The 21,598-nt window shown below is 33.6% G+C and overlaps 2 protein-coding genes across 8 annotated transcripts in view; one reads left to right on the forward strand and one right to left on the reverse strand.

Annotated features, from left to right (window-relative positions):
- LOC101887915 (serine-rich adhesin for platelets) overlaps nt 1-21,598 on the reverse strand; it is a 152,772-nt gene that overhangs the window by 7,707 nt on the left and 123,467 nt on the right. For 3 of the 7 annotated variants that reach the window (XM_059130038.1, XM_059130039.1, XM_059130041.1), the window contains 8 exons: nt 16,542-16,677; nt 16,321-16,451; nt 15,904-16,266; nt 10,041-10,370; nt 9,494-9,934; nt 9,322-9,422; nt 5,685-5,798; nt 4,221-4,656 (listed from right to left, as the gene is read on the reverse strand). In XM_059130038.1, the coding sequence (XP_058986021.1) occupies nt 4,221-4,656; nt 5,685-5,798; nt 9,322-9,422; nt 9,494-9,934; nt 10,041-10,370; nt 15,904-16,266; nt 16,321-16,451; nt 16,542-16,677 (2,052 nt within the window). Of the gene's footprint in view, nt 1-948; nt 1,048-4,220; nt 4,657-5,684; nt 5,799-9,321; nt 9,423-9,493; nt 9,935-10,040; nt 10,371-15,903; nt 16,267-16,320; nt 16,452-16,541; nt 16,678-21,598 lie in introns of all 7 variants that reach the window. The other 4 variants (XM_059130043.1, XM_020038183.2, XM_059130040.1 and 1 more) reach the window with 3 other exon arrangements.
- On the forward strand, nt 121-644 carry LOC109613415 (uncharacterized). Its single transcript, XM_020038185.2, has 2 exons — nt 121-283; nt 372-644. The coding sequence occupies exons 1-2, from the start codon at nt 166-168 to the stop codon at nt 599-601; spliced, it is 348 nt and encodes a 115-aa protein (XP_019893744.1). The 5' UTR covers nt 121-165; the 3' UTR covers nt 602-644.

Raw genomic sequence — 21,598 nt, forward strand, 5'->3', positions numbered from 1 at the left:
TTAATGGGATGTGGTTTTGATGGGATTTCAAAATCGAAATGTTGTTGCCATAAAAAAAATTAAAGCAAAAAAAAAACGGCGATTATGCCGTGGTTTTTGCTCGCAGTATTCGTAGAAGCTTAGACCTATAAACATCCTATTTTTATTGCATTACAAAATCGGAACATGGGCTGCTTTCATTATTTTTTCTTTGCCTTGGTTTTATTTAATTTTCGTTCTCAGGCTGTGACTTTTGGCCCGAAATATACAAGAATTGGAGATGTTTACATATCGACCTTTGGAAGTATGTTTTTTTTTTATTATTTTTTTTTTTTTGGAAATTAAAATCCAATATTTCTTTTTTATGTTTTTGGTTTTTAATTTTTTTTTAGACACCTTCTACTGTGACAAAATCCAGTGTCCCGCTGCCACAACCTATGATTGTTTGGTCTTCAAAGAAATAAATCCCGAAAATCCAGCGACCACTCTGCGTTCAAATATTTGTCGTTTCCTTAATGGCCGGCGTCCGCAGAAATTGGCCCAGATGAAAGTTCTACCCAAGGATAAAATGCAATTATATATTCGGGCCAAGCCCAATGGAGAAGTGAAAGTGTTGTCTTAGTTTCCCTTTTTTTGTTCTAAATTCAATAAAAAAATTTGAAAAAAAAAATCAGACGGCACTGCCGACAGATGTATAACCTCAGCCAATGTTCGGGTATTTGAAAATATTTTGACATCTGTTATGATTTCTTCAAATTGTAGGCCCTCCAAGGAGTAGGTTTCAAAGGAATGGGCCAATAGTGACCATTTCCTATCGGACCTTAATAAATATGACTTAAATATTGTGATGTGCCAGGTTTGGCCTTTATTGACTACCTTCCTCACTTTACGGACACTCGACATTTCTTCAATTTTGTTTGCCACTGTAATTTTTTTTTTTTTTTTTGAAAATAATTTTCTTTTCTCTACCTTGGATATACAATCAATACTCCTACGGAGATTAACATTATCGTTGACTTTTAGACGTGACATCCATTCGGGTGCATGAGTTTTGCTATTGTAATTATCCTGTCATAATTGGGATAGTTTTCATTTTTTTTGTTGCAGAGGGGTTTTCGGATAACAAATACGGATTTTTACAATAGAAACGAAAATTAATAATGACTTATATTTAGTGGTGTAGAGGAGATTTTTTTTGTGACAAAAGGTGAGTGTGATACTGTGGGTTTTTTTTACAAGGCAGACATTGAGAGGAGAGATTTTCTGTCATAGGCTGTAGCGTCCATTACGAACATCCAATTCCAAATTTGAAACAATTCCCATGAATAATGTCGCCAAAATCGTCAAAATACCGAATATCGGGAGATACTGTTATATGGAGGCTATACCAAAACATGGACCTGTACGGACAATTTTCTGTCACAGGCTGCATCATCCATTACGAACTTCAAATACCAAATTTGAAACAATTCCGATGGATAATGTCGCTAAAATCACCAAAATACCGAATATCGGCAGGTACCCTTATATGGGGGCCATACGAAGGCGTAGACCTGCTTAGATAATTTTTCGTCACAGGCTGTAGTATCCATTACGAACTTCAAATACCAAATTTGAAACAATTCCGGTGAATAATGTCGCTAAAATCGTCAAAAAACCGAAACTAGGGAGGTACCGTTATATGGAGGCTATACGAAGACGTGAACCAGCACAGACAATTTTCTGCCATAAGCTGCAGTATCCATTACGAACTTCAAATACCAAATTTGAAACCTATAACGACAATTTTCTGTCACAGGCTGTAGTATCCAGTACGAACTTCAAGTAGCAAATTTGAAACAATTCTGGTGAACAATGAAGCTAAAATCATCAAAATATCGAATATCTGTAGGTATCGCTACATGGGGCCTATACGAAGGCGTAGACCTACACTGACAATTTTCAGTCACAGGCTGTAGTATTCATTACTAACTTCCAATACCAAAGTTGAAACATTTCCGGTGAATAATGTCGCTAAAATCACCAAAATACCGAATATCGGGGGGTATCGTTATATGGAGGCTATACGAAGGCGTAGACCTACACCGACAATTTTTTTGTCACAGGCTTTAGTATCCAGTACGAACTTCAAGTAGCAAATTTAAAACAATTCTGGTGAAAAATTTCGCTTAAATCACCAAAATACCGAATATCGGAAGGTACAGTTATATGAGGGCTATACGAAGACTTCGACCTGCATAGACAATTTTTTGTCATAGGCTGTAGTATCTATTGCGAATTTCAAATACCAAATTTGAAACAATTCCCGTGAATAATGTAGCTAAAATCATCAAAATACCCAATATTGGGAGGTCCCGGTGTATGGGGGCTATACGAAGACGTGGACCTGCACAGACAATTTTCTGTCACAGGCTTTAGTATCCATTACGAACTTCAAGTACCAAATTTGAAACAATTCCGGTGAATAATGTCGCTAAAATCATCCAAATACCGAATATCGGAAGGTACCCTTAGATGGGGACTATACGAAGACGTAGACCTGCTTAGATAATTTTTCGTCACAGGCTGTAGTATCCTTTACGAACTTCAAATACCAAATTTGAAACAATTCCGGTGATAAATGTCGCTTAAATCACCAAAATACCGAATATCGGAAGGTACAGTTATATGGGGGCTATACCAGAACGTGGACCTACATGGCCCATTTTCAATACCAAAATATGATATACAATTGAGTAAAATTTTATCAACCTACTTCATTTCGTTCGGAAGTTAGAGTGGTTTCCACAGACGGGCAGATGGACGGACCAAGAATATAAAGTAGTATAAAGTGGGTCTAAAATGTATATTTGAGAGGTACCAGGAGTGGACCGATAAATCTCATCTTCATAGAAGACCTTGTGTTAGTAGAAATAATAGGATACGTGACATATGAAGAGCACCGGATGCTAACTTCAGATTTTATAACCGTTTTTATTATTCAAAACTTTGACCCTTTGTGGGGAAGGTACCAGATGTTCGATCTCTACCATCTTTATAACAGATCTTGTATTGATGGAAATATTGAAATGTGTCAAGTCTGAATGGAATCGGACGTTAATTTCAGGTTTTATGAGCTGTATGGATATTCTAAATTTTAACCCTTTGTGGGGGTGGTATCAAAAGGAGTAGACCGATGTTCCCAATCTTCACACCAGACCTTGGGTTAATAAAAATATTGCGATGTGTAAAACTTGAAGACAATCGGACTCCTACATCACATTTTATAAGAGTTATAATTTTCAAAATTTAGCCCCTTTGTGGGGGAGGTACTTGATGGAGTGAACCAATATTTTCCATTTTCGCACCTATCACTGCACCAAATATTGGGATTTGAAAAATTGGAGCAAAATCGAATGATCCTTTCTCTTTCTATGCAGTAAAATATTTTTTTTTTAAATTTCGAAATGTGTGGGAGGAACCAGAAGGAGTGGATTGATATTACCCATTTCGGAACTCGATCTAAGTTTGATAATAATATTACGATGTACCAAGTTTGGACCAATTCGGATTTTCCCTTCGAGAGTTATCGTGTGCACCACCCAGACAGACAGACAGACAGACAGAAGGACATCGCTAGATCGACTCCAAATGTCCTGAAACGGATTTTGTCCAAAGAGACCCAGGGTCTCAAATCGTTATTTCGATGAGGCATGCTTTGGCCGTATGATATATACCCTCTGTAGCCATATGGCTGAGGGTATAAAAAGCATGGTTGGCATGCAGAAGCGGGGATTTCGAAATTTCGAGATCTGGTTTCTGGAAAACCAAAAATCGGAAAATTTTTCTTTTGATCAGTGGCTCTTATTTTGTTTTTTTTTTTTTTGCAAAAATAACATTTAAATCTCGGACTTAAATGGGTTAATTGTAGCATCGAATTGAGGGGTTATGTTTTAGTTTTGGATACACACCAACTACTTTTAGGATATTTTTTCATAGAAAATTTTCAAATTAATTTTGAATTCTTTTGTGCTGAAAATTTTCAAAAGCTCTCCATTCAATGTCTGCATGTGTCTTTTTTGCTAAAAATGGGTGATTTTTTGGTGACAAGGTTTGGAAAATTTCAAGGTTAATTTTCAATATTTTTAAAAAAGATATTAAAACTATTTTATACTCCATAGCTAAGACTAGGGAGGGGACAATACAAAATTGAAATAAAAAAATCTGAAAATTATTTCAAAATAAAATTTTATGGCTCTTACGCTTATATTCAAATTCATGGTACTCTCGGCGGATATTTTGCGGGCATTGAATGGCGGAATTTCCGATAGCTTCGATATTGTGGGTAATTTCTTGTCTTGCGTTGATGTTTGTGGCTGAGCCGGGGAACTGGATGATGTTGTTGCGGCTGCGGGGGGTGTTGAAGCAGCGGAGCCAACTAGCGACTGGGAAGTCAATTGCTGTTGCTGTTGCTGGGACTGATGTTGGCGGGAAATGGTGTTGTTGTTGGTACTAGCATTATTGATAATAAGATTGGAATTGATGTTGGTGGTGTTGGTGGTGGTAGTGCGCTGTGGACTACTGCTGGCACTGCTGCCGGTATGTTCGGCCGAATCCGAGGATTTCTTCCGGAAGGGTGGTATTTCTGGTAGATGCATACATTGACGGGTATTTAAGGCCAAGGAACTTGCAGAAGCTCTATATGTATTTACAGGAGGGTATTTTTTTGGGGGTACACAAAAGGAAAATGGAAGCCCAAAAAAAGAGAGAGAAAGAATGGAACATAGAGAGAAGAGAAAAAAGGTAAGCAAGATAAGGTGAAATAATGAAGAAAGAGGGGAAAGCAGGGTTAGTGGGGGGAGGGAGGGTGGAGTAACATGAAAGCGGAAATGATTTTTTTTCGACAAAGGACCCAGGCATGAGACCATTGATATTTAGAGAAAAAATTGTGATTTGAAATAAATCATACAAAACATCCAAAAAAATATCAGTGAAGAGAGAAAAAAATTTTAGATAAAAAAGAGAAGATATTTAATTGAGGATATGATTAGAAACAATTTCTTATAAAAAATGTGGTTTCATACAATTAACATTGAAAAAAATTACAAAATATATTTTTATATATATTTTTTTTTTTAATTTACAAATAAAACATGCTTTTCCTTCTTCATTTTTAACTAATTTGGTCCTAAGGGAACCTAAACCAATTTTTCAATATTTTTTCCAATTTTTTTTTATAATTTTTATCCATTTTTTTAATTTTTTTTTCTAATTTTTTTTCTAAATTTTTTTCTAATTTTTTTCTAGTTTTTTTCTATTTTTTTTTTTATTTTTTTTTAATTTTTTTCTATTTTTTTCCAATTTTTTTTCTATTTTTTTTAATTTTTTTTTTCTAATTTTTTTTTAATTTTTTTTTTCTAATTTTTTTCTATTTTTTTTAAATTATTTTTTTTTCTAATTTTTTTTCTATTTTTTCTAAATTTTGTTAATTTTTTCTTTAAAACATCAACTCCTTTTTTTACTAAAATTGGTCTTCAGACACCGGGTATTTTATGAAAGGAAAAAATGAATCTCTTTGAGTGTAATTTCATCTCTCTCCTCTCCCTCTCTCCCAATAGAAAACTCATTTTTTCTCTTCTGAGACCCGGTGTCTGAGTCCCAAACATTTCATCTAAGAGAAAATTAATAAACACACACACACACACACTTAAACATCTAGACTTTACCCCGTTAAAGCGTGCAATCTTTGTATTGGTATGGAGCTTAAATTACGAACTGAATATCCATGAAATGGGGGTATTTCCGGTATTTTCTTTTTCTGCTTACAACTTTTACATGCGCTTTAGTATCGGTGGGGGAAAAAATTAAAATAACATTTTTTTTGTTTATAATTTTTTTTTAATTTAGTTAATGCGGTAAAATACAAATACACAGATATTACAAGAGTTGTAAGTAGTGGCCTTGAGTGGGTTAAAATTTTGGTGGTTTTCAAAATCATAAAAAAATCGAGTATTGTCAAGAATATATATGGATATTGGGTAGATATAATTATAGAATCTATCAAGTAACTCTTCAGAACAGAAACATTTGTGGGAGGAGAGCAAAGAGGATATGCAAAGGCTGGCAGATGTGAGTCTGTATTCAACTTTTTTCCAACAACAATTTTTAAACCCTATACATCGTCACATCCCCTCAATAAAATAATGAATATTTATTTCGAGGACCAACAGACCAAGAAACCGCGATTTTTTAAAGAATATTTTTTCAAGGACCAAAGGACCAAGAAACGTGGATTTTTTAAAAAATAGTTTTTAAAAACTAACAGACCATGAAATTTGGATTTTTAAAGAATATTTTTTCAAGGACCAACAGACCAAGAAACGTGGATTTTTTTAAGAATATTTTTTCAAGGACCCAAAGACCAAAAAAGCCGTTTTTTATAAAATGAATTGTTTTCAAGGACCACAGAACCAGGGCCTGTTTCCACATTTTCTTGTTTCCACATTGGCCCTTTTGGAAAATTTGTCAAAAATAAAAATAAAACGGTTTTAAACCCTAGGTCTCTTTGGAACAAATCCGTCTCAGGACAATTGGAGTCGATCTAGCGATGTCCGTCCGTCCGTCCGTCTGTCTGGCTGGTGCGCACGATAACTCTCGAAGGGAGTATCCGATCAGAGATAAAGTTGGTACATCGTAATATTATTGTCAAACTTAGATCGAGTTTGGAGATGGACAATATCGGTTCTCTTCTTCTCGTACCTCCCCCCTCCCCCCAAAATGTCAAATTGTTCAAAGAAAATAATTTACAGCACAGAAATAGAAAAGATAATCCATTTTGCTCCAACTTTGCAAATCTTAATATTTCTATGAGTGCTACAGCAAGTGCGGAAATGGACGATATCGGTTCACTCCATCTAATACCTCCCCCACAAAGGGTCAACATTTTGAATAGTTTTAACTGTAATAAATGGTGATATAAGTGTCTGATTGTATTCAACTTACACACATCACATATTTCGGTACATCTCTATATTTCGGTCAACACAAGTTCTGTTATAAATATGGTGGAGATCGGAACATTTCTTCTGGTACCTCCCCCACATAGGGTTTAAGATTAAAAAAAAAACGTTCAAAGAAAGCGAAACAGGCATCCTACTCTCTTGAAATTTTACACATCCAATTTTTTTTTTTGCTGTTACAGAGGTGATATATATCTGCGAATCCCTTCAGGTACTTTTGGCCCATACCAATATTTTATCTGTATTAGATGAAGTATGAACATGGAATACTTCGGTCTGCTAAATCTGTTACCTCACGCATATTTCCAGATTTTTCCAAAAATTTGCACATATCTCATATAAAATATAGGAAGTAGTCGATATGGTACAAATATGGCAGATTGTAATATTTATATCAGACTTAGGTAAGATACGAATTGGTAATATTGTCAATGTGTAAGTTCGATATTTTTGTAACGTCAAGGTATATGTTCGAGGGTATTAAAAATTATATACGGGCGATCCTAGGCGCTTTTTTACTTGTTTTTCTTGAATTTTCCTTTGGGTTTTTTGTCCTGATATCACGCCAACGTCAATATGCCTGGCGAATACATGGGAAATGGTGAAACCCGTGCTGACAGTGTCTTCCGCCAGGGCATTTCCCTCAGTGATACTGGCGCCAGTGTACTACCCTCCCAAAGCTGGATATTTACATCACGAAATCATTTTTGGGCTCCCCGTTTTCACACCACATGACCTTCACTCTTTTGTAAAGGTTGTTGTTGCACAACTGTAACCTTTTGGATCCCCCCTCTCCAAGTAAGATTACCTCCCTCAGATGGTCTTCGATGAGTAGCCATCAATTTTCGATGTTTTTATTTACCGGCTCAGTTTTTTTCATGACCTCTACACGGAGGTTATCCGTGTAGATAAGGTGGAAGAATACCCTCATCCTCGATATTTTAGTTTGCCTTATTTTAAGCATTTTCTAAAAATCGCATTTCCTTCCTTTTTTCTCATTTTTCCAATGTCAAAAAATAACAATTTCCTATTTTGGTGGAAATTTTTCAAAAAGTACGGAAACTCTTTTTATCTCAAGCCCAACAGATATTCTTGTAACAATTACCAAAATTCTAGCTTTTTCCGAAGGTTGCTTCTATTTAACGTACGAAAAGTAACACCTCTAATCATAGAGAATTTTACTGATATTAAATGTTGCGAATTTCCAAAAATATACACGAAAAATCCTTATCTCGACTCTAGATTTTGACGGTACCAAATTTAGTACCATTTAGTACTTTTAGCACACTTGTGATAAACATTTGCAAGACCACTTCTATATCTCAAACCTACTCATCAACAGGGACCTTAGTAGAGAATTTGAGAATTTGAATGTACCTAAACTCATTACCAATGGTACCGAATTTAGTACCATTTTGGGTTTTTCGTACACTTATAATAGGAATGTTGCTCATATTTTTTGTACAAATCTCCAAAACTTAAACTTTTTTATCTTTGAAATTTGTATGCCAAATAAGAAGATTATAATTTTCGAATGGTACCAAATTTTGTACATTTAGTACTTTTTAGTACAATTACAATAAAAAATTCTAAAATTACTTCCGTATCTCGAAAATATTTTGCAATAACAAAATTTGAAAAATTTTACCTCCACACGTTAACTGGATACTAAGGGACGGAATTTCGTACCATTTAGTACATGTGTACACTATAATGTATATTTTCAAAAACCCCTTTCATATCTCCCATATCTATTCACAGCCACCGACCTCAATTCGAAATTTCAAAATTTTAGTCCAATGGAAAAAGTACCAATTTTAGTACGAATTTACCATTGGTACCTTTTAAATACGAATTTTAAAAAATTCATTCGCAAATGCCCTTTGGACGTCATGAGAGACCCTGGTACGCAAATTCGAAAAACTTAGTTATTTTTGCTCATCGAATGCCAATGGTACTCTATTGTAACCTTTAGTACCCTTAAAGTGCAGATTTCCAAAAATTCCAATTTTTTTACCATTTTCTAGAAGGGATATCAGGCAGGACTTCATAAATCTTAAAATACGCAATAGTACACAATTAATGGGAGGAAAATACATACAAAGAAAAAATAGCAAAAATGGTGTTAGTGTTCGGAAGGCAAAAAAGGGGAGAGGAATCAAGACAGGTGTTAGTATGTATGTGTGTTAATGCAAAGAAAAATTGAGGGGGCGGGGGGGCAAATAAGTGTTGTGTTAATAAAGAAGTTTGTGTTGCGGGGTGTATATTTCAAGTAGAAAAGTTTTGACCTTTAGTGTAGCTGCAGAAAAAAAAATCTTAAAAAAAGTTGCGATAGACTACATACCCGCTATGCGAACGACCCACATCCTGATTGAGACTAGTCAGCGAGGCACCACTCAGCGGTGGTGTGGACTCATGCAGGGGGCGTATGAGAATGGTGCTGGTCTGAAATAAACAAAAAAGACATTTTTAGGTTACCCTCTTCGTGAGGAGTTAAAGTTATGTCTGAGCCTTACCTGTGAGGGTGGTGAATCCGGCGATGAGTCACGATTCTCAAACACATTGACGTCCGCCTCAACATTGCGCTGCAGGCCAAAGCGAGTTATCTCATCTACATAGGGCTCATATTCTCGCTGCTTGAGTAGTTCCTGTTGATAGAGCAGATCCTCGGAGAGCTGCCGTTGAATGGATTGCTGATTGGCTACCGCAGCTGCTGCCGAGGCAGAGACGGCCGCTGCTCCACCATTATTAACATCCGCCAAATGCAATGCTGCCAATTCATGATCCGGCTGGGTGGAAGTGGTACTGGGCGGTGTAGGTGGTGTGGGTCGCGGTGATGTACCCTTACACTGCATCTCCCTGCGACAATGTTCCGCCCTTGCTATCTCCGCTGCCAACCAGGAGGGCAGCTCCGGCAGCAGCCAGGTTAAGGCTGAACGTAAACCCAACATGATATGCTAAATGATTAATGAGGGAGGTTACAAACACACACACACACAGATACAGAGATTAATGTCAATTCTATCCCCTCTCTCTCTTTCTCTCTCTTCCATCTACACCTACCTCTAGTGTTACTATCAAAATAATGGTCTGTGCCGTCGTCAAACCCGGCCACAAACGAGACACTTGTCCGGATAAACCAATTAGTGCACAATTCACTATGACCGCAGCCAGCGATAGGAGGCTGAGAGCATTCTGCCACGTTCCAATGTTGGCAACACGTTGACCAAATGGCCTCTGATGTACATGGGCCAGTTTGAATGCATCAGAGCGTATTTCCATGAGATTATTAATCAGGGCACATATTCCGGCCAGTGGGAAGGCGGCCGAAAATAGCACAACATAACCCATCTGGACAAGCATTTCCAAATGATCCGAAAAGGTGCCATCGTACTGGAATAATGGAGATTAAGTGATGATAATGGGGTGAGAGGGATTTAGAGGTAGATTTATAACTATTTTCATCAAAAGTGGGAGGAGATGGAGGGGGTGGAAAATGATAGTTGCTATTTTAATTAAATAAGGGGCCTTAAAAAATAAAAGGCTCCGTCGATTTTTTAAAATTTTTTTTACCATTTTTTTTTTTTAAATTGGATACTTAAAAAAAATATTTTTAAAAAAGTAGGGCCTTGAAAATTTTGATTAAGACCTTAATGGGCCTTAAAAATGATTGTAAAAAAATTAAAGGCTCCGTCGATTTTTTTAAATTTTTTTTACCATTTTTTCAAAAAAAAAATTGGTGCCTAAAATTTTTTTTTTTTAAAAGGAGGGCCTTAAAAATTTGTATTCCGACACTGTGCCACAAAATTCAATTTTTATCAATAATTACAGGGAAAATCCAGCAGATTATGAAAGTAGAGCTAAAAATAGAAGACACGTGCTTCGGCGTTTTGTAAGCTTTCATATCGCAAAGTAACCTAAATCTAGGGGGCAAGTTCCACCCTCTTCCAGAGATTTTTAAATTTTCAAAATAAGATTCCTTGGAATCCGTTGATTCTAGGTCCATAGTGTCTTCAGCACTATTGCAGATAATAATACGAGGTATATCTCAGTGGACACTTTTAACCCTCAAGCGAGCCAACAAAGGGGTCTTTTTGGTACTTTTTTGAAAATATGCCTCAAAACTACCTTAAAACGGGATCATAGCAAGTCAAAATATTCTATCAAATTATTTGCCATACAATTCTACCATAGGTCCTAGAAGACATTGAAAGTCTAAATCATACCCGAACGCCAGGAATTCATAAATATTAAAAACACATTTTAGGGTTAAAGCGGTACTTTATGTGAGTTTATGCAAAAATCTCCAACAAAACATCATTTTAGAAGGATGACGTCAATGATAAAAATATTCCGCATGAAATTTCACTGTAAGTCACCAAAGCAAAGAAATCTCTATTTTCATTGCATATCAAAAAAAGAGGTCCACCAATGTCCAGAAAAAAAAACCGAAAATATTTTCTAATTTTTTGGACAATTTTTTTTCAGCCTTTATAAAGTTGAGACCTGAAAACGACATAAAATTTCGTTTTGGGCGAAAATCGTCAAAGGAAGAAATGTTCTACACAAAATTCCGCTACAAGTCTTAGAACAAGCCCTACAACTAGCTGCAATAGATTTTAAGAAAATTAAATTCGAAATTTATGTTCTAATAGTGAAAATTGTGTGTATGCATTTTTCTACTTTACCTTGACCTTTTTTCGATTTAACGCCTGAAAATGACATAAAATTTCGTTTTAGATAGAAGATGTCAAAGAAAAAATTTTCTACACCAAATTTCATCATAAATCTCAAAATAAACTATACATCTAGGTCCCATAGTTGTCAAGAAAAGTCCAATCGAAATTTGTGTAATAAAAGTGAAAAGTAAGTGTTTGCTGTTTTACTGCTAATCTAAGACGTTTCCAATCCAGGTCAATATCCCCCATTAAAATTAATTTTTTCGTGAATGTTTCAAAGGAAGAATTATTCTAGACTAAATTTTGAGTCTCGGAACAAATGAAATTTGAATATTCAAAATTTCAGGTCCAAACCTTACCTTAACGGTAGAACATCATATTAATTTAAAAAAAAAAAAAACACATTTTAGGGTAGGAGCCGTATTTTATGTGAATTTATGCAAAAATCTCCATCAAGACATCATTTTAGAAGGATGACGCAAAAGACGAAAATATTCCCTATCAAATTTCACTATAAGTCACCAAAGAAAAGAAAACTCGTTTTCCACTGCATATCAAAAAAACATGTCCATCAATATCCAGAAAAAAACGAATAATTTTTCTAATTTTTTTCGCAAAATTTTCTTTGGCCTTTATTCGAGTTGAGGCCTGAAAACAACATAAGATTTTGCTTTAGGCGGAAATTGTTAAAGGAAGATATATTCTACACAAAATTCCGCTATAAATCTCCGAATAAACCATATTTCTAGGTTCAATATTTTTTTCAGAAAATTAAATTCGATATTTGATTCCGATAGTGAAAATTGTGTGCATGCATTTTTCTACTTTACTTCAGCCTTTTTTCGAGTTGAGGCCTGAAAACAAAATAAAATTTCGTTTTAGTCGGAAATTGTCAAAGGAAGAAATATTCTACACAAAATTCCGCTATAAATCTCAGGATAAACCATGCATCTAGGTACAATAGTTTTTTGAGAAAATTACGTACGAATTTTATTTACTACAAGTGAAAATTATGTGTTTGCTTTTAATTAATTGCTGTTAATTAAACACGTTTCACATTCATGTCAAAATCTCCCTTTATACTGCATTTTTTCGGGAAATTGTCAAAGGAGGAATTTTTCTAGATTAAATTTCATTATGAGTCTCTGAATAAAAGAAATTTGTGCATTGAAATTTTTAAGCCCAAATCCATCCAAAACGCCAGGAATTAAAATACATTGAAACACATTTTTAGGGTTAAATCCGTAGTTTATGTGAGTTTATTCAAAAATCTCCAACAAAACATTATTTCAGAAGGATGACATCGAAGGCACAAATGTTCCTTGTCGAATTTCACTATAAGCGACAAAAAAAAAGAAATCTCTATTTCCATTGCATATCAAAAATTTTCCATAAATAAATAAAAAAGAAAATAAAAACCTCGAAAATTGTGCTAAATCTTCAGAAATAAACTAGGTTAATTGATAAAAATATATCATATTATTTTCATGGTACATATTGAATATATAAATTTCTTTTGTTCGGAGACACACAATGAAATTTGATAACGAATTATTCTTCCTATAACACTTTCCCCCAAAAATGAAGTGTAAAGAAAGATTTTGACGTAGACTGGAAACGTGTTAAATTAACAGCAAAAAAGCAAACACACAATTTTCACTTGTAGTACATACATTTTGAGTGAGATTATCTCGAAAACTGTTGTACATAGATTTATGGTTTGTTCTGAGATTTTTAGTAAAATATTGTACAGAATATTTCATCCTTTAATACCTTTCTCCTAAAATGACATTTTGTGTTATTTTCAGGCGTTAACACGAAAAAAGTCAGATTAAAAATATTATCAAAAATTTGGGAAATATTTTCGTATTTTTTGGAACATTGATTTAATTATTTTTTTGAATACGTAAAGGAAATAAAGATTCCTTGTCGTTGGTGACTTATAGTGAAATTTGATGAGGAGTAATTCTTCCTTTAACACCTTCCCCAAATAGTTCAATATAAAGGGAGATTCTGACTTGAATTGAAAACTTGCTAAATTAACAGTAAAATAAAGCAAGCACATAATTTTAACTTGTAGTACATATTTTTCGAATGTAATTTTCTTAAAAGTTATTGTACCTACATATATGGCTTATTCTGAGATTAATAGTGAAATTTTGTGTAGAATTTTTCTTCCCTTAACACCTTCCGACTAAAATGACATTTTATGTTATTTTCAAGCATGAACTCGAAAAAAGTCCGAGGAGAGATTTATCAAAAATTTAGGAAATATTTTCGTAATTTTCTGGGAACATTGATGCAAGGATTTTTTATATATATAATGGAAATAGGGATTACTTTTCTTTGGTGACCTATAGTGAAATTTGATGGGAAGCAATTCCTCCTTTAATACCTTCCCCAAAAATTGAAGTATAATGGAAGATTTTGACTTGGATTGAAAGCGTCTTAAATTAACAGTAAATTAATCAAACACCTAACTTTCACTTGTAGTTCATATATTTCGAATGTAATTTTCATATGAACTACTTAACATTGATATAGGGTTTATTCTGAGATTTATAATGAAATTTGGTGTAGAATATTTCTTCCTTTAAAAACTTCTGCCTAAAATGACATTTTGTGTTATTTTCAGGCGTCAACTCCAAAAAAGGCCGAGAAGAAAGTAATCAAAAAATTTGGGAAATATTTTCGGTTATTTTTAGGAATTTTGATGCAAGGATTTCTTATATATATAATGGAAAAAGGGATTACTTTTCTTTGGTGACCTATAGTAAAATTTGATGGGAAGTAATTCTTTCTTTAATACCTTCCCTAAAAATTGAAGTATAAAGGGAGATTTTGACTTGGATTCAAAACTTGTTAAATTTACAGAAAAATAAAGCAAACACATAATTATCACTTGTAGTACATATTTTTCGAATGTAATTTTCTTAGAAACTAGATATATGGTTTATTCCGAGATTTATAGTGAAATTTTGTGGTTTATTCTGAAATTTATAATGAAATTTGGTGTAGAATATTTCTTCCCTTAACATCTTCCGCCTAAAATGACATTTTATCTTATTTTATGGCGTCAACTCGAAAAAAGTCAGAGTAAAAAATTTATTAAAAAATTTAGGAAATATTTTCGTTTTTTTGGGAATATTGATGCAAGGATTTTTTATATATATAATGGAAATATGGATTACGTTTCTTTGGTGACCTCAAGTGAAATTTGATGAAGTGTAATTCTTCCTTTAACACCATCCCCAAAAATTGAAGTATAAAGGGAGATTTTGACTTGGACGGAAAACGTGTTAAATTAACAGTAAAAAAGCAAACACATAATTTCCACTTGTAGAACATATATTTTAAATGAAATTATCTGGAAAACTATTATACCTAGATATATAGTTTATTCTGAGATTTATAGTGAAATTTTGTGTAGAATATTTCTTCCCCTAACACCTTCCGCCTAAAATGACATTTTATGTTATTTTCAGGCGTCAACTCGAAAAAAAGGTCAAAGAAAAATTAGTCAAACATTTTTGGAAATATTTTTAAGATTTGTTGGCAACATTGATGCAAGGATTTTTTTGATATGAACTAAAAAAAAATTGCTTTTCTTTTGTGACCTATAGTGAAATTTTATGGGGAAAATTTTCGTCTTTGACATTATTTATCTAAAACGAGGTTTTGTACGAGATTTTTCCATAAACTCACATAAAGTACGGCTTTAACCCTAAAATGTGTTTTTAGTATTTATGAATTCTTGGCTTTTAGGTATGTCTTCAAGGACCTATATCAGAATTTTATGCCAAATAATTCTGTAGAATATTTTGACTTGCTAGGATTTCATTGAAGAGGAGTTTGTAACAATATTTTTAAAAAAGAGCCAAAAAGACCCATTTGGTGATTCACTTGAGGGTTAAAAATTTCCATCAAAATAATCCTCGTATCTATATCTGCAATATTGGCAAAAACACTATATACCTAAAATGTAAGGGTTCCAAGGAATCTTGATCTGAAATTTTATAAAAGTATGGAAGAAGGGGGGAACTTGCCCCTCTATTTTGGTTACATTGCGATTTAAACGTTTTTCTATCTTTTGATCTAATATCAAAAACTGCTGGATTTTCCCCATAATAATCAAAAAAATTGAATTTTGTCGTGCAGTATAAAATCTGCTTCCCATTGTGACGTATAATTGACAATCACACTCATACGCCCTCCTTTCTTGCCATTAAATTTTCCCCCCATCTTACCTTATACAACGAACTCTCAATCTCCGCCTGACCAATGTTACGCTTCGTGGCACTTGTTGTCGTCGACGGTGTTGAGCAGCCCGTATCAGTGGATGGTTTCTTCGGCAGCTGTTTCGACGGGGTGCCCGGCTGCTGGGGTGTCGAGGTGCCACTTGGCTGTTTGGTTTTCTCTGAATCCGTGGAGCCTGCTCCCGCTGCCGCCACACTCTCCGCAAATGTGCGATTATTATCTTGCGTGGGACTCAAGGCTCCCCACATATTAAAACTCAGCTTTGCCAGGCGTACCTGTTCGGCCACATAGGGCAGAGCGGATTCGCGTAAGTTGCCAATGATTTGACGAGAGATCAAGAGACCGGCCAGTTGCTGGAATTCAAACAAGGTTAGACATTTTTTCCAATTTTTAATCCCCTTACCCACCTCCTTCAATTTCTCCTCATCCCTCAGATAAAAAGCTATGTAGAATAGCGATAGGAAAGAGTTGACAAATTGAAACAAAGCCACCTTGGCTATTAAGTGATTTTCATACTTTGACTGCAGGCGATAATTTTCTAAAAGAGAGAGGGAGAAAAGAGCGACGAAGAAAAAGTAAAAAAATAATTAAAAAGTTTTTAATTTGAGCTATGGATTTCCATTCTTACCTTTATCGTTCAACCATACGGCCAATTTATAGTATGCCTCATCCATGAGCGTAATGGCGCCAGCCAACAAAACTTTGGGTATGACGCTTAAACAACAGAGGACTCCGGTTTCGGGTAGCTTGGAGTCCCACCAGTCCTGCAAAGAAGGAAAATAAAAATAAAAAACAACATTGAAAAATGAGCTTAATTTACAAAATTTATTGGCGATTATTAGGAGGTTATTAATATTCAAAGGATTTCAATACTTAGGTCCTTTTACTTAAATCAAAATATGAAAATTTTTTTGGACGTTTAAAAAAAAATATAAAAATCCACGTTTCCTGGTCTAAGGGTCCTTGAAAAAATTTTATTTAAAAATCCACGTTTCCTGGTCTAAGGGTCCTTGAAAAAATTTTATTTAAAAATCCACGTTTCCTGGTCTAAGGGTCCTTGAAAAAATTTTATTTAAAAATGCATGTTTCCTGGTCTAAGGGTCCTTGAAAAAATTTTATTTAAAAATCCACGTTTCCTGGTCTAAGGGTCCTTGAAAAAATTTTATTTAAAAATGCATGTTTCCTGGTCTAAGGGTCCTTGAAAAAGTTTTATTTAAAAATCCACGTTTCCTGGTCTAAGGGTCCTTGAAAAAATTTTATTTAAAAATCCACGTTTCCTGGTCTAAGGGTCCTTGAAAAAATTTTATTTAAAAATCCACGTTTCCTGGTCTAAGGGTCCTTGAAAAAATTTTATTTAAAAATCCAAGTTTCCTGGTCTTTTGGTCCTTGAAAAAATTTTATTTAAAAATCCACGTTTCCTGGTCTAAGGGTCCTTGAAAAAATTTTATTTAAAAATCCACGTTTCCTGGTCTTTTGGTCCTTGAAAAAATTTTATTTAAAAATCCAAGTTTCCTGGTCTTTTGGTCCTTGAAAAAATTTTATTTAAAAATCCAAGTTTCCTGGTCTTTTAGTCCTTGAAAAAATTTTATTTAAAAATCCACGTTTCCTGGTCTTTTGGTCCTTGAAAAAATTTTATTTAAAAATCCAAGTTTCCTGGTCTTTTAGTCCTTGAAAAAATTTTATTTAAAAATCCACGTTTCCTGGTCTTTTGGTCCTTGAAAAAATTTTATTTAAAAATCCACGTTTCCTGGTCTTTTGGTCCTTGAAAAAATTTTATTTAAAAATCCACGTTTCCTGGTCTTTTGGTCCTTGAAAAAATTTTATTTAAAAATCCACGTTTCCTGGACTTTTGGTCCTAGAAAAAATTTTATTTAAAAATCCACGTTTCCTGGTCTTTTGGTCCTTGAAAAAATTTTATTTAAAAATCCACGTTTCCTGGTCTTTTGGTCCTTGAAAAAATTTTATTTAAAAATCCACGTTTCCTGGTCTTTTGGTCCTTGAAAAAATTTTATTTAAAAATCCACGTTTCCTGGTCTTTTGGTCCTTGAAAAAATTTTATTTAAAAATCCACGTTTCCTGGTCTTTTGGTCCTTGAAAAAATTTTATTTAAAAATCCACGTTTCCTGGTCTTTTGGTCCTTGAAAAAATTTTATTTAAAAATCCACGTTTCCTGGTCTAAGGATCCTTGAAAATTTTTTTTTTTTAAATCCACGTTTCCTGGGCTAAGGATCCTTGAAAAAATTTTATTTAAAAATCCACGTTTCCTGGTCTTTTGGTCCTTGAAAAAATTTTATTTAAAAATCCACGTTTCCTGGTCTTTTGGTCCTTGAAAAAATTTTATTTAAAAATCCACGTTTCCTGGTCTTTTGGTCCTTGAAAAAATTTTATTTAAAAATCCACGTTTCCTGGTCTTTTGGTCCTTGAAAAAATTTTATTTAAAAATCCACGTTTCCTGGTCTTTTGGTCCTTGAAAAAATTTTATTTAAAAATCCACGTTTCCTGGTCTTTTGGTCCTTGAAAAAATTTTATTTAAAAATCCACGTTTCCTGGTCTTTTGGTCCTTGAAAAAATTTTATTTAAAAATCCACGTTTCCTGGTCTTTTGGTCCTTGAAAAAATTTTATTTAAAAATCCACGTTTCCTGGTCTTTTGGTCCTTGAAAAAATTTTATTTAAAAATCCACGTTTCCTGGTCTAAGGGTCCTTGAAAAAATTTTATTTAAAAATCCACGTTTCCTGGTCTAAGGGTCCTTGAAAAAATTTTATTTAAAAATCCACGTTTCCTGGTCTTTTGGTCCTTGAAAAAATTTTATTTAAAAATCCACGTTTCCTGGTCTTTTGGTCCTTGAAAAAATTTTATTTAAAAATCCACGTTTCCTGGTCTTTTGGTCCTTGAAAAAATTTTATTTAAAAATCCACGTTTCCTGGTCTTTTGGTCCTTGAAAAAATTTTATTTAAAAATCCACGTTTCCTGGTCTTTTGGTCCTTGAAAAAATTTTATTTAAAAATCCACGTTTCCTGGTCTTTTGGTCCTTGAAAAAATTTTATTTAAAAATCCACGTTTCCTGGTCTTTTGGTCCTTGAAAAAATTTTATTTAAAAATCCACGTTTCCTGGTCTTTTGGTCCTTGAAAAAATTTTATTTAAAAATCCACGTTTCCTGGTCTTTTGGTCCTTGAAAAAATTTTATTTAAAAATCCACGTTTCCTGGTCTTTTGGTCCTTGAAAAAATTTTATTTAAAAATCCACGTTTCCTGGTCTTTTGGTCCTTGAAAAAATTTTATTTAAAAATCCACGTTTCGTGGTCTAAGGGTCCTTGAAAAAATTTTATTTAAAAATCCACGTTTCCTGGTCTAAGTATCCTTGAAAAAATTTTTATTTAAAAATCCACGTTTCCTGGTCTAAGGATCCTTGAAAAAAATTTTATTTAAAAATCCACGTTTCCTGGTCTAAGGATCCTTGAAAATTTTTTTTTTTTTAATCCACGTTTCCTGGGCTAAGGATCCTTGAAAAAAAATTTATTTAAAAATCCACGTTTCCTGGTCTAAGGATCCTTGAAAAAAATTTTATTTAAAAATCCACGTTTCCTGGTCTAAGGATCCTTGAAAAAAATTTTATTTAAAAATCCACGTTTTCTGGTCTAAGGATCCTTGAAAATAATTTTATTTAAAAATCCACGTTTCTTGGTCTTTTGGTCCTTGAAAAAATTTTATTTAAAAATCCACGTTTCTTGGTCTTTTGGTCCTTGAAAAAATTTTATTTAAAAATCCACGTTTCTTGGTCTTTTGGTCCTTGAAAAAATTTTATTTAAAAATCCACGTTTCTTGGTCTTTTGGTCCTTGAAAAAATTTTATTTAAAAATCCACGTTTCTTGATCTTTTGGTCCTTGAAAAAATTTTATTTAAAATCCACGTTTCCTGGTCTAAAGGTCCTTGAAAAAATTTTATTTAAAAATCCACGTTTCCTGGTCTAAGGGTCCTTGAAAAAATTTTATTTAAAAATCCACGTTTCTTGGTCTTTTGGTCCTTGAAAAAATTTTATTTAAAAATCCACGTTTCTTGGTATTTTGGTCCTTGAAAAAATTTTATTTAAAAATCCAGGTTTCTTGTTTGGGTGGTCCTTGAAAAAATTTTATTTAAAAATCCACGTTTCTTGTTTGGATGGTCCTTGAAAAAATTTTATTTAAAAATCCACGTTTCCTGGTCTAAGGGTCCTTGAAAAAATTTTATTTAAAAATCCACGTTTCTTGTTTGGATGGTCCTTGAAAAAATTTTATTTAAAAATCCACGTCTCTTGTTTGGATGCTCCTTGAAAAAATTTTATTTAAAAATCCAGGTTTCTTGTTTGGGTGGTCCTTGAAAAAATTTTATTTAAAAATCCACGTTTCTTGTTTGGATGGTCCTTGAAAAAATTTTATTTAAAAATCCACGTTTCCTGGTCTAAGGGTCCTTGAAAAAATTTTATTTAAAAATCCACGTTTCCTGGTCTAAGGGTCCTTGAAAAAATTTTATTTAAAAATCCACGTTTCTTGGTCTTTTGGTCCTTGAAAAATTTTTATTTAAAAATCCAAGTTTCTTGGGCTAAGGGTCCTTGACAAAATTTTATTTAAAAATCCAGTCGATACTTGAAAATGCTTTGTCAAAAAAAATTCTTGCAATATTATTTGGAAAAATCAAGAATTATTGTTGTGAGGGTCCTTTGTCTTCCTTTGTGCAAATATTGAAACATGATTAGCTCATGTTTGGAATTTTTATTGTTTAATTCCACAACAATGTTGTTGTTTTTCTTGTTTTTCTTTATTTGCCTTTGTTCGCTGTTTAATGCCAGCCCCTCCCTTCCTCCCTCTGACTCCTTGAGAGTACCACCCACACTACTCGTCGTAATTAATTGTTTCCATGTTTTTATTACAAATGTAAAGAGTTTTGACCGCTTTTTTTATATCACTGAACAACAACAACAATATTGCTATTGTTGTTGTTTCTTTTTTTGTGTAAATAAATGAATAATAACAAAGTCATTGTCTGTTTATGGCGGCGGTGGTGGTGTATACTTTTAGGCGTCTGTGTGGTGAATGCCACGGCACTCGTTGTCAATTATGGATGTTTATATGTCAATTTGTATAAGAATATAAAACAACACACACACATACATTGTTCACAAGTGTTTAAAGTACACACCCACACACTCATCCCCGTCATCAGACGTTAGAGGGCGCCATAATCAACAGTTGATTTGCTTTAATTTCTTTCATATCCTTTGCCAAAGGATATGAAAATAAAAATTAGGTATGAGTCACAAAATTGTTTACGACAAGTAGACGTTTAATGTGCGTCCTCACTGCGAACGTGAGTGCGTGATTTAAACATGAGGCCATTTATGCATGCGGCTAAATATGGCAACATTGGCTTGCATTAATTTTCTCAAAGAGGTCACCCACCGTTCACTTGGTCTGTGGGTCGTTGTGATTTTAATGGCTAAGAAAAAATGACAATGATGGTAATTAAAGCAACAACCACTACAGCTATTAGCATAAAATAATGAAATGAACGTTAGTCAGGATAGAAAAATTTTATTTAAAAAATCCACGTTTCTTGGATCCTTGAAAAAATATTCTTTAAAAAATCCACGTTTCTTGGATCCTTGAAAAAATATTCTTTAAAAAATCCACGTTTCTTGGTCTAAGGTTAC

Source organism: Musca domestica, unplaced genomic scaffold (genome assembly GCF_030504385.1).
Source record: "Musca domestica strain aabys unplaced genomic scaffold, Musca_domestica.polishedcontigs.V.1.1 7, whole genome shotgun sequence".
NCBI lineage: Eukaryota > Metazoa > Arthropoda > Insecta > Diptera > Muscidae > Musca > Musca domestica.